General features: G+C 47.2%; 1 protein-coding gene and 1 long non-coding RNA gene across 2 annotated transcripts in view; both read right to left on the minus strand.

The window, feature by feature from the left end:
• LOC101641754 (melanoma-associated antigen E1-like) overlaps window positions 1-937 on the minus strand; it is a 25,425-nt gene extending 24,488 nt beyond the window's left edge. The window contains 1 exon segment of the mRNA XM_045290670.1: window positions 99-937. Within this exon segment, the coding sequence (XP_045146605.1) occupies window positions 99-937 (839 nt within the window).
• Window positions 938-6,786: 5,849 nt separating this feature from the next.
• Window positions 6,787-12,024, minus strand: LOC123521746. Its single transcript, XR_006680101.1, has 2 exons — window positions 11,906-12,024; window positions 6,787-8,345 (listed from the first exon to the last, which is right to left on the minus strand). It is a non-coding gene; the product is annotated as an uncharacterized LOC123521746 (long non-coding RNA).
• Window positions 12,025-12,274: the final 250 nt, after the last annotated feature.

Below are 12,274 nucleotides of genomic sequence, written 5' to 3' on the forward strand. Positions count from 1 at the left end.
TAACATGGCGCTTGGCCTTGGCATTTGGATTGGCTTCAGCCATCCCACATAATGCAGTTTCTGCTCATTCTTGCTCTTCTCCCCAGGGTTATTCATGCAGGTCTTGGAAGGAAGTGGTATTGATAAACTTGATCTTTTCCAAATACTACATCCCTTTCTTCTTGCAAGCCTTAGTGTGGGCTCTAGAGCCCCACAGAAAGTCATAGCATGGAGGATCTGACTTAGGCACCTGCCAATACTCCAGGTACTTTTCCTGCACCAAAACTTCAGTGGCAAGCTTTCTAGTGTCCCCAAAGATGAAGTGCTGAGGGCCATCGAAGATCCATAACTCATTCAGGAATTCCCACATTTCCTCCCAGGTGACCCTCTTGTCGTTGATGTAAAGCATGCCCAGGAGAGGCATGAGGAACCCAGCCTGGGGAAAGCCACATTCACCATTCAGAATCTCTTCCTTGGTGATCTCCAATTGACTGAACGGAGCATAGGTTTGACTATTGGAGTCGACTGCCTTCAGCTCAAGGCCAAAGACCAATTCCATGTGCTCAGAGGCTCTCCTCAGCACCTCAGAGAAGTGCTTCTTGTACCTTTTAGTGATGATCTTCATCATTTCGGCCTTGGTAATGGGCTCTTTCATTTTGTACTTTAACAGCAGGAACTGCAACAACAGGCTCACCCTTCTGGTCAGGGGGTCTCTTTGGGACTTCTCAGCAGAAGGTGTGGACTTAGGGGCATTTGGCCTGCCCACATGTTGGCTCTGGGCACCTTTAGCAGCTATAGCACATGAAGCATCTGTAGCAGCCTTGGAGGTGGGGGGAGCTGCCTCACATGGCTTTGGAGCACAGAAGGAAGCCTGGTGAGAATCCCTAGAAGGAGCAGAAGGTGAGGAGGAGGTTTTTCCCTCCTCTGTGGCAGTGGTCAGGGCCAACTGTATGCACATGGCGTCATCTTGGTCCTAGACCTGGCGGCATTTCTCATGAGAGCGGAATTTGCTCTTCTGACCAAGAGGCATGATTAATCTCATCAAAAGCAGCAGGCCCAGACAAAGATAATGTGGCTCCACTAAAGAAGAGGAAGTTAGAAGCTGTGAGTAAGCCCCTCAGCAAGGAGATACCTCCCTTACTTTCACAACCACCCTGTTTCCAATGCAGAATTCTTTGAGAATCCTGCTCTGGGAACCCACAGTGCTCTGCTCACCTGTTCAGGAACCAGAGCAGGATGTCTGAGTCGCTGTGAGATTTCACACTGCCTGCCTTCAGAGGGGCTTACATGGATGATGGCAGGCTGGCTGGAGGGTCCTCCTGTGCTTGGCTGAGGTAGTGGGGGCATCTTCAAAGTACACTTTTATGGACATTGCATCCACTGCTGGCAGGGCCTTGGTCCATCCATTTTCCTACTCTGAACTTGACACCCCAAATCTCTCTGAGACTCACAGGGAAAATACATGAACACAGCCAACCCCAGTACTGGCAGGGTGTCTTTCTGGCTGCGACACAGAGAGGCCTTTCTGCCCTGGGTTCCTTGGCAGCCTGGATCCCCTATTAGGGTTCTCACATGACAGTCCCCTGTGACCAGGTCCCTCTGCTCCTTGAGATGACCTCTCGTGAAGCGAGTGCAGTCTTTAGGGCAGCATGCCCACATGCCCCAGGGGTAAAAGGGAGTGGGGCTTTCTGTTCTCCACTGATTAGTGGGAAGAGGAGTCACCACCTCACAACTCAATGTCCTCTCCTTGATTACCACCATTACAGACTCAGTCGCTTGCATCTACTCAATCAAACCTAAACCAAAATCACTGCCATCTTGCCCAATCTGACCCATAGTCACCCTATAGGGCAGGAGAGAGCTGCCCCTGAGGGTTTCTGAGACTGTAACTCCTTACAGGAATAGAAAGCTTCATTGTTCTCCCTCCGACCTTGCTTCTCGTGGAGTGCCCTGGTCCATGGGACTTACATCCGGCTACTAAACACACGTCAGTATTTTGAAACCACCAGCTTCCTAGGAACAAAGAGGGGCCTTTATTCTCCTGTCAAGAGTTACAGCCTCAGAAACCCAGAAGTGCTGTCAAGTCTCTGAGGCTAATGGACTCAATGGCAGTGAATATGAGAAGGGCATGGAGAATACTCTTTTCTCTTACAGGAGTCTTACCTTGTCCCCTGCTCTAGTCCCCACACTTTGCATTTCCTCTGTCTGCTGAATTGGGCAGAAAGTTAGGCCCTCCTCTATCTAAGCACCACCAGCAGGAGCCTATGGGTGTCAGTACTTCCAGGTTTGTCCTGGGGATACAGAGCCAATGGCAATCACAGGGCTCAGGGCAACCCTCCCCCTCAAAGGTTGAACGCCATCCCCTTCATCACTGGGAGCATCATTTTGACTTTGCAACTGTGTGGGGACCTACATCCACTGATGGCTTGAGACCAGACCTTGACCATCTCACCCCTCCAGCACTCAGACTAAGGGCTACCCCTATAGGAGACCTGGGAGTCAGAACTGAGAGCTAGGCACAGCCAGTGCTGGCTGCTTTGGGGCAGCGAGGGATGGGAACCGGAACATGGTGGTGGGGGACTGGGCTCCGGTGGCTTGGCAGGGAGGGTCCTGAGACCTCGTGAGTTATTATTTCAGGGACCCTTCATTCCTCACTTGGGATTCAGACCTGGATTCTGGGTTAGGGCTTGGGATGTCACCCTCTGTTCCCTTGGGACCACTTAGAGGCAGAGGTGGTGCTTTGAGACCTGGTCTGAGGCCCGACCCCTCTTACTGTCCCCCCACTTCTGCCTGGGGACTCCCAGCGTGGAGGGCAGAGGCGGGGCTTGGCGGTCCCTCTGCTTCAGGGAGGCCTGTGCAGTGGCACTAGGGGTCCCAGCCTAGTACCCAGAGAGGGTCTGCTCCTCCTCCCAATCCAGAGAGGTCTGATCTCTTAAACCAAAACCCGTATGTCAACGTGATATTCTGGGTCCAAGTGGACCTTTTGGCTCTGGAGCTTGCACTAAGGGCGGGCTTTCAAGGGACACTTGTGCTCGGGGTGAGTTGGACCCTCAAACCACATCTAGCCTCCTTAGCGGGACTCTGATGCAGTCCTGGAGTCTACGGTCTTCTGGGAAGAAAGGACAGCGCAGAGAAAGCCGATGGTGCGTTTTCTCAGGCCATATCCCACTTGGAGAGCCTTCGATGTCACATCCGGTAATTGGAAATTCACCGGGGGATGAGGCTCTTGGGGATTCTCCGAGGGCCGAAGTCAGGCAGGTCTCATGAGACCACAGTGTTTTGTCCTGAGTCCTCCTCCCATGGTCCTCCTAGGGCTCAGTCATTGAGGGTGGGGTATCCGCTGAGACAGACTCCGTGCTCCAGGTTTCTTACAAGGACCTGGTTTGTGAAAACGATTATGGAGGGGTTGGGGGTCAGGATGAGCAGGTTGGGAATACCTCGCGTTAGCCCCCGGAGATTGCCCCTTAGGTTTGTGGTATGGACAGAGATTTGGGGGGCGTTAATTTCTTTCTCCTTTCATTCAGGGTCTATACCTAACTCCAGTTAAGGGAAAACCTTGTCTGTCTGCAGAAGTGGAAATACTCTCTTGAGACTAAAGCCTGGGATACTAGGATAAACACCTAAGTGACATTTTACTTAAACTCTTGATGTAGGATTTGTTAGCAAGCCTAGGCAAGCCCATGTGTAACAAAACTGAGCTGCCTCTTCTGTTTTTCGGCTGTCTCTTCTGTTTTTCGGCTGTAATCTTGACAGAAACAGAGAGCCAGTCTTTCTTGTGCAGGACACATTGGTTGGTTCCCGACACCTAGCTATGGGCTAATAGCAAGGAGGGAGCCCCCTTACCAGCAATTAGGAATGCCACAGTTGCTCTGGCTAATAGAGCAGAAATATACAAAGGGGTCGCTTCTACAGAGAGATTTAATTTTTCACAATTGAGGAAAATAGAAAGCTGATTCTGGAACATGGGTTCTAGGGGAAGACTTCCTTGATATCTACTGGTTTTTAGGGAAATGTCTTGTCTTTTGTCTGGCATGACATCCTTGTTCCTCAGAGATCTCATGTCCCTGGCAATTCTCACCCCCTTTCGGTTTGGAGGACCATTGCGTATTGGCTTAGTTATCACTCTATCAACTCACAGAGGACGGGCAGGAGACGCACCCAATGCTACAACTGACTTACTTCTCTAAGAAAGAAAACCTGTGTCCAGATGCATTTTAACCATGAATATGAGGTGATGAATGACAAATCATATTTTAGAGCACATGATTCATTTCATGTAGGGAGTGTGTTATTACATGTAGGTGGGAGCTAGACAGACTTCATTCAATGTTAATGGAAACCAAGGGTCCTCTAATCAAAATTCCCCCAAAATTGCTGCCATAAAACCTTACATCCCTGTCGCCCCAATTTTAATATCACCAGTAACAGAACTTAGTGCTCATATTGACTGAACCAATTATTATTCAAGATATTTTACTTCTATTGCATAGGAGACAAGGGGTCAGACAAGAATTTGGCTTCTTGACATCAAACACAAGGGTACGGGAGCACATTACTCTGACATGTCCATGATATCAAATGGGATATTTACCTAAACTGGTGTCAATGTGGGACTTGAGAGGATTAAGAGTGAAGGGGTAGAGCCTAGTCTGTCCGTGGGGTCATAGCCAATTAGTGTTCTGTGTGGGCATGGCTTTCTCCTGAGAATGCTGCGAATTCCTGGATTTTCCTCCTTGGAGGCAGAAGACACACACTCTCTCTGCTCACGTCATGGGAGACATGCCTGAGGACAAGACACATAGCACTACACTGATAGACCCCGTGCCCTAGGAACTTCAGAAGCCACGTGGAGACCCCTGCCAGCGCTGAGGTGCTTACAATGCCACTGGATCCAAAGACTGTCTACCCACTGGCCTGTGATCGTCCTGCATTCGGTGTCATTGCATGTGCTCCATGAGTCTGAAGAGGACATTATGGGCTAACATTGGACTTAAGGGCTTGGACAGGACAGGGTAAGGATGCATTCTTAATTTACAATTACCCTCTATATAAAACTCTCTCTTATACACATAGGAGTTTCTATGGATTGGTTTCTCTAGTCTACGAAGACTAACAAATCAAATGAATCAAAGGCTCCCTCTGTGCATGGTTTCAAGAGGACTAGGAAAAGAACACTAGACACTATCCAGTCCTGGTCCATTTGTTTTGATTGTAAGCTCTAATGCTGTCTGCTGCACGACATTTTGTTTGGGAGTATGATAGATTCATTGATAGTACCATGAATTTACCCAATGGTAGAGAATAGAAAAGACTGTCAAGAAAAGTAGAAAAGAATGGGACAGCTGTTGAGGACCAAATGCATGATTTGATTTGATTAATCCTGTTCTGCTATAAGACTGGCCACCATGTACACAAACAATCCCATTTGGAAAAGGGGAAAATGAACAATTCTCCTTCAGAAAGGAAGCACTGGACTGAAGGTCTTCAGAGTACAGTGAGTATATATAGCCTCTATCTGGTCCTTTTGAGTTGCCATTGACTGAGCACTCTCCAATCAAGAATTGTGAACCACAGTCCAATGATGCCTTCATCAACTGGCTTGGATAGGCTTGGGCTATTTCTTCTCAATGTAGTGCATAGGCCTGATGCTCATATAAGCCACTACTCCTTGGTTCCTAGATCTGCCATGTGCTATGCCTCCTAATATCCCCCTTGTCCAGCAAGAAAGCGTCTTGGTTACTTTCTCAGTTGAATTCTTTATATCTCACACAAATTAAATTAGGCACCCCCAATATTAACACAGATCCATTCAATTACCAAGAAAAATCTGCTCACAAAGAGCATTATAGCCACAGGGAGAGTGGGAGGCTTGAGAGCACATATTATTTGGAGGAAATCAGTAGTGTGGTCAGGGGACAGGAGTCAGTCCAGAGTAGGAGGTGTACTAGGAGCTGTGGGCATGGGCTAGACTTCTGTAACTCAATGCAATGCACAGCTCCAAGAATTTCTGACAAGATCCACATGTACCCCATTTTATCAATGTCAGCCCAGTTTCCCATCCTTATCACCAGGGATGAAAGTCTGGTTTTCACTTGGAATATACTAAATGTCAGCCCAAATATTCCAATTCTAATGTCTGGTGTGGGGAGCAGGCTGTTGATCCCCCATCCTCCATGAACATAACTGAGCTTTGACTTCTTGACATCACACTCGCACCAGGGAGTATCACACCATCACTGACAAATGCCCAGTGTATGATCAACATAGAACACAGAATGCATGCATGGCTTCAAGTGCACGGTGAACAGAGCACTGGACACCTGCCATTCCTGCCCCAGCTGGGGATGGCTCTCTGGTGAACTCGCCACCCGTGAGTATGGGCTCAGAGGCAGTCTCCACTGCGGGCCATGCCTGGACACTAGAAGACAAATTGAGAATGAATGTCTGGCCATGCACACCTCGATGTACTTTCATCTACTCCCACCACAGGCAAGCTCCTACCCTTTCCAACCCAAGCAGCCTGCCTTAAATTGGCCTTCGACTCCAAGATCTAAGTGTCTCAAAGACCCAAAGTGACCTGGCCAGAAACATTACCTCAGAGAGAACCTAGAAGTGGGTTCACTTCTTCCCAACTCAAGTCTTCAAAAGTAACTAAGTTGCTTCCTCGTTTCATCATTGCTGTTAAGGCAGTGGTTGCTTAAATGGATGGATAATTTTTCTCCTAAAGAGCTCAATACAAGCATGAAACCTTCCAAATGTAGATTCTTGGGAATGATTTGTGGAAAAGAAGAGCCATAGAACAAGATGTGTAAATCATCACCTTTTATTTTTCCAAAAATTTTTAATGAACTAAGCAAATGCAATAGTTATTCACTTAAACAAAAGATATCAGGGAACCAGTAATTTTTCCCGTCCAACAATATCACCCTCTGTCCCTAAGCTCTTGACTGTGGACTTCCTTGCCATTTCTGAGGATTCCCTTACTCTGAACCCACATCCAACCTTATACAGTAGTTCCTGCTTTTCTGACTGAAGAGCCAAGTAACCATCTTTTGTAAAGAAAGCATACGTCTACCCTTTTAAAAAAACATTTTACAAACAATTATTGTGTCTTCAGAGTCTAAATTAGCATCCAGTAAAAAGCACAGCATTTCAAAATCCAAAGAAAAATCCCACAGAGTTCAATCTATAGGCTAATTGTGCATGGGAGGTGAAGGTAAAACCTCTTTGCAGCCCCACTCTTTACTATGCCTACCATCATTTTAACAACAAAGTGATGCGACTCTGCCAGCTTTCATGAGGGGTCGGAGGTCTTGCTGGACTTGACCCTGACATGGGCCCTTGCCCTGGCACAAAAACTTACCCCAGTCCACAGTGTGTTTATTGATCTCCCTTCAAACCCCCAAGTTCATTCATAGAGTACATGAAAAGCATACGTTTCAATATTATTGACCTTGACCAAGAACTCCAACAACTTTTTCTTACTGGCCTCAGTATAGGCTCTGGAACTCCACAGGAATTCATACTATGGAGGAAAACTATTGGGCACTTGCCAGTACACCAGGTAATTTTCCCACACCAAATCTCTGGTGATGAGTTTCTTAGGCTCTCCAAAAATGAAGTACCTCTTCCCATCAATAATCCATAGTGAATTCAGGAATTGCTGCATCTCCTGCTCTGTACCTGGCAGTCATTCCTGTAGGTTATCCGCAGAAGGGCAGGAGCATGCCGACCTTAGGAAACCCCCTGGTACCCTTCCCTGGTAATCTATAAAATGTGAGTCAAAATATATGATTGACTTGTAGAGTCGACTTCCTTCATCTCAAGCCCAAAGACCATCTTCATGTGCTCAGAGACCCTCCTCAGCATCTCAGAGTAATGCTCCTTGTACTTTTTGTTGATGACCTTCATCATTTCTGCCTTGGAAACGGACTCTTTCATTTTATACTTGCGCAGCAAGAACTGCACCAATATGTTCATGCTCTGGACAATGGGATCTCTCTGGGAATTCTTACTAGGAGTCGCAACAGCCTCAGAAGCACTTGCATTTCCCTCTCCTTGAGTCTGGGAAACTTTAGCAATGCTTGCAATGAAAGCATCTTGTCTATCCAGAGTGGTGTACAGGAATGCCTGTGGTAAGTCTGGGACCCGTATACCAGGGAAGCTCAGGGGAAAGTCCTCAGAACAAGGAGAGGTAGGAGACGTGGAGGGCGTTTCCTCTTCTGCTGCAGTGACCTGAGCATTCTGGACACTGTGGGTGCCACCTAGGGACAGACACATTTTCTCAAGAGAGTCGAATTTGATCTTCCGACTGGTAGCCATCATGGAACTCCTCAAGAACAGCAGTCAGGTGGTCTTCACTAGAGCTAAGAGAAACAGAAAGAGATGAAAGCTTTCACGTGGATAAAGAAGCAAAACGCAGTCTACTTGCAAATGACACAATCCGTATATTGAAACCCTCAAACACTCAAAAATGACTGACACTAATTTAATATATGGCTACATAGCATGCTGGATCGTCAACATAGAAACATCTAGTGGATTGTTGTACATTAAAGGAGACAGATCTGAATAGAAAATTGGAGGGGGGAAATCATTACAATAAATACTCCCAGAAATGTGATTTCAAAATACAATTAAACAGACAAAGAGCAAATTTATGACAGAAAACTATGAAATTTCTCTATAAGGAAACTGAAGAATCTTATATAAATGGAAGAATGTCCCTATATTATTATGAACTTAATATAGTGAAAATGTGTTTATTACTGAATAAAAGCAAAAGAAAACAAAACTGATTGCCATTAAGTAGATGTCAACTTACGGCGACCATACAGGTCAGGGAGCAAGAGTTGGGAAGTTTAATATTTCTCCACATATTGCCTGGTGGCTTTGAGCTGCTGAACCTGCAGCTTGCAGTCCATTGTGTAACTGCTACACCACCAGGCATTGTTTCATTCTATGTGCACAGGGTCCTTATGGGTAGTAACTGACTTGACGGTACCTAACAACAATAACACAACAGGGTGAGAATGGAGACAAGAGGGAGAGGGGAAGGCCAAGGAAGGAGGGAGGAGAAGGGGAAGGCTGATTTACTGCGATAGAGTCACTGTTCTGATGATGGGCTATTCAACGACGTATCGCATGCTTTTCGTTATATGTCTTTTACTCTTCCAATAAAAGGGGGAAATAATAAAACATAGTAATAAGTTTGAAAAATTTAAAGAAACAAAAAAGTGCAAGGTCATGGCCTAGAAACTCTAATTATCTGTTTTTATTACCTGCTAGATGAAAGCAGTGGTCTAACTGGTTATAAATGGTTATAAAAGGAAGAATGATAAAATTAAAACTGAATTCAAATTTTTGTGATGTTTGGGTTAACAAAAAACAAACAAACGCCCTCAGGCAGGAGTGTGAAAGGACAAGAGATAAAATGGGTCCGCGAGAGAAGGGAGATGAGCTGTGTGGCCCTTTCAGCAGGGAGATGCTTCTCTGACCTTAACAAGCCTCTGCTGACAATGCAGAATTCTTTGAGGGCCCTGCCCTACGAAGCTACAGCATTAGACGCCCTTAGAGAACGTCAGGCTTCAGGTACTTAAAGCCCTGACAACAAGGCTGCCAGTGGGGATTGCCTCTGAGGAGCCAGTGGAGGGTCTTCACATTCACTTTCAGAGTCTTTAGGTCAATTGTGGGCAAGGCCCTGCCCACCCCCAACCCCTCTTTGTAACCCAGATCTTGACATCATAAAGTCCTCTGGGGGTCAGAAAGAAAAATGGTATGAACTCTTCAGACACCACTGCTAACAGAGCATCACAGTGACAATGGTTCCGGGAGGTCAGATTTCGGTCCTGGGTGCCTTGGCAGCCACAGTCCTCTGTCAGAGTTATCACCAGAGCTGCCCTTTGAGAAGAATAGGTCTCTCACCTCCTTGAAATGCCTGGGAGGAAGTAAATTCTATTCAACAGCGCTCAGGGTCCCCAGGGGTAAGTGGGGCTTTATGATACTGCCAATCACTAGAAGGTGGAGTCACCTGTTAACTCAAGGTGCTCACTTCGATTTCTGTTAGACCCTCAGTCTCTTCATCCTGCTGTACAGGCCTCCCCATTAGTGACAGTAAATCACATCCCCAAAGATCACCAGCATGCACAACACAACAGACCATGGGGACCCTCAGCCTGACCTCCCTCGGGGTAGGTTTCCAAGGCTAATCACAGAGTGGGGATCTTGAGTAGTTTTCTTTCTTTTTGTGAAGAAAGGCAGGGGACCTATTATTTCTTTCCTCTTAAAGGATGTTTACCTTGATGCCCACCAGCTGTCAGAGTTCCTCTGTCTGCTGAACTGGGCTGACAGGAAGGTCCTCATCTCTCTGAGACCCCGTGGTAAAAGTCTAAGGGCCTCAGTACTTCTCAGTTGGATCCTGGCCCACAGAATCGGTAGCACCCCAGGGCTCAGTGCAGCCATCCCCATTTGGTTTCAGCGGTCCACATTTGGACACTTGTGCAATCACTTTGACCCTGCACCATTGCTGGAACCCACATCCATAGGCAACCTAAGGCCCCAGCCCTCAGACTACGGGCCACCCCTTCCTGAGATCTCACAGTCAGCAGTGAGAGCGAGGCACACCCCATGTTGGCAAAAGAGGAGGGGTAGGCTGCTAGGCCAGAGCCTGGAAGTGGGAGTAATGGCAGTGGGGGGAGGCATGTGAGATCTCATAAGTTCTGGGTTTGGAGGCTCAACATTTCTCACATGGGTTTCAGACCTTGACTCAGAGTAGGGCTAGGAATTTCTACCTGGTCCCCTGAGACCACCTGGGAGCAAGATTGGAGATTTCTGGCCAAGACAAAGGCTCCCTACTGGGGTGCTGCTAGGTTTGGGGGGTACTTCTGTCTGGGCACTTCCAGGGGGGAGAGCAGGGACATGGCTCAGCAGCCTCTCGGGTTCCTTGAGGCTGCTGCAGTAGTCATAAGGGTCCTCCCCTAGGCCCCAGGGAGGGTCTGCTTCTCCTCCCTCTACAGAAGGGGGTGCCCTCTATCCTTTGACTTTCCAGGTCCAAGTAAGCCACTTGACTCAGGAGATGTCAGGAGGGGAGTGACTTCATGAACGCCTGTACTCTTATGTTAGGTGGTCCCTTCAACCCACATCCAGTCTTGGACCCCTGCTCCACAGTCCTGGGACTCTACTGTCCTCTGATAGAGAGAGGACTGAACACCTCCCAGCAGAATCTGCAGCTTCCAGCATCACTTTCAAGATAGGACTCAAAGAAACCCCATACGTTACACAACAGAACTGTCCCCATTACTACCCCCTTACTATAATCTTTAGAGAAAAAGATTGCCAGTCATTTCTTCCACAGTGTAGCTGGGTTGGTTCACACCACCAATTTCCAGCATAACAGCTTACCTTACCACAAAAATGGCACATCTGCATGCTTTGACACACAGCAAGTTCAGCCTAAAATCAAATGTCAGGTGACTGTCTCTTGGGGTAGGCTCTGTCCCTGTGTGGACATTGTGCGGGGCTAGTGGGGAGTGCGGGTCCTGGTCTTACTTCAGTCCGTACTTCTTTGCTACATGGAACTTTCATTTGCAATGCCTTCTGTAATTTCCCCTCCCCCGGCACGATCCTTGTGTACTTGCTCAGGCTGCTCTCTGATGGCTCAGAAGAGATGAGCTTTACACACATCCTACACTAACACTGCTTCTTCAAATGAACAATTTCCTGGCAAGAACCAACAAGCCCCCTCTCAGGCAATGTGCCACGCAAGTGACTCCTCGTGTCCCTGCATATCACCAGGGTCTGAAAGATATTCTCCATTTGTGCTTGCCAAATCACCCTTTGGGTGTTCTCATTTTAATGCCCTTTCAGTGGTGTGGGCTCTGGTTCCCCCAAGGCAAGACAAAATGCTAAATCCTCCCATATCACTCACCTTCAGAAATACTGCATACGATGTGGATTAAACACGCAGTCCGAGAGTATGTTCAGGAGCACTGTAACAAGAGCACACGGCACCTCCCAGTCGTGTTCTCTGCTTATGCACGAATACAAAGTCATTGTGAAGAGCGAATCTCCAATCCAGCTTTAATGTCTCCATGCTGAGCCACACTGTGAGAGATTGAATGATATCTCCTCTGCTGTGTGTTCTAAATTATCCCCTCTCTATCTTTGGATGAAGTTACTTTTGGGGGTCAGGCATTTTTTGTCACGTTACTACAGCCATAGCAGTGCAGGGAAATTCTTTAAACAAGTTATTTGGAGATATAGCTGGGTAGATTAGGCTCAGGAGAAGGTTGATTTC

Source organism: Echinops telfairi, unplaced genomic scaffold (assembly GCF_000313985.2).
Source record: "Echinops telfairi isolate 266 unplaced genomic scaffold, ASM31398v2 ScPeMD7_53;HRSCAF=182, whole genome shotgun sequence".
Classification (NCBI taxonomy): Eukaryota; Metazoa; Chordata; class Mammalia; order Afrosoricida; family Tenrecidae; genus Echinops; species Echinops telfairi.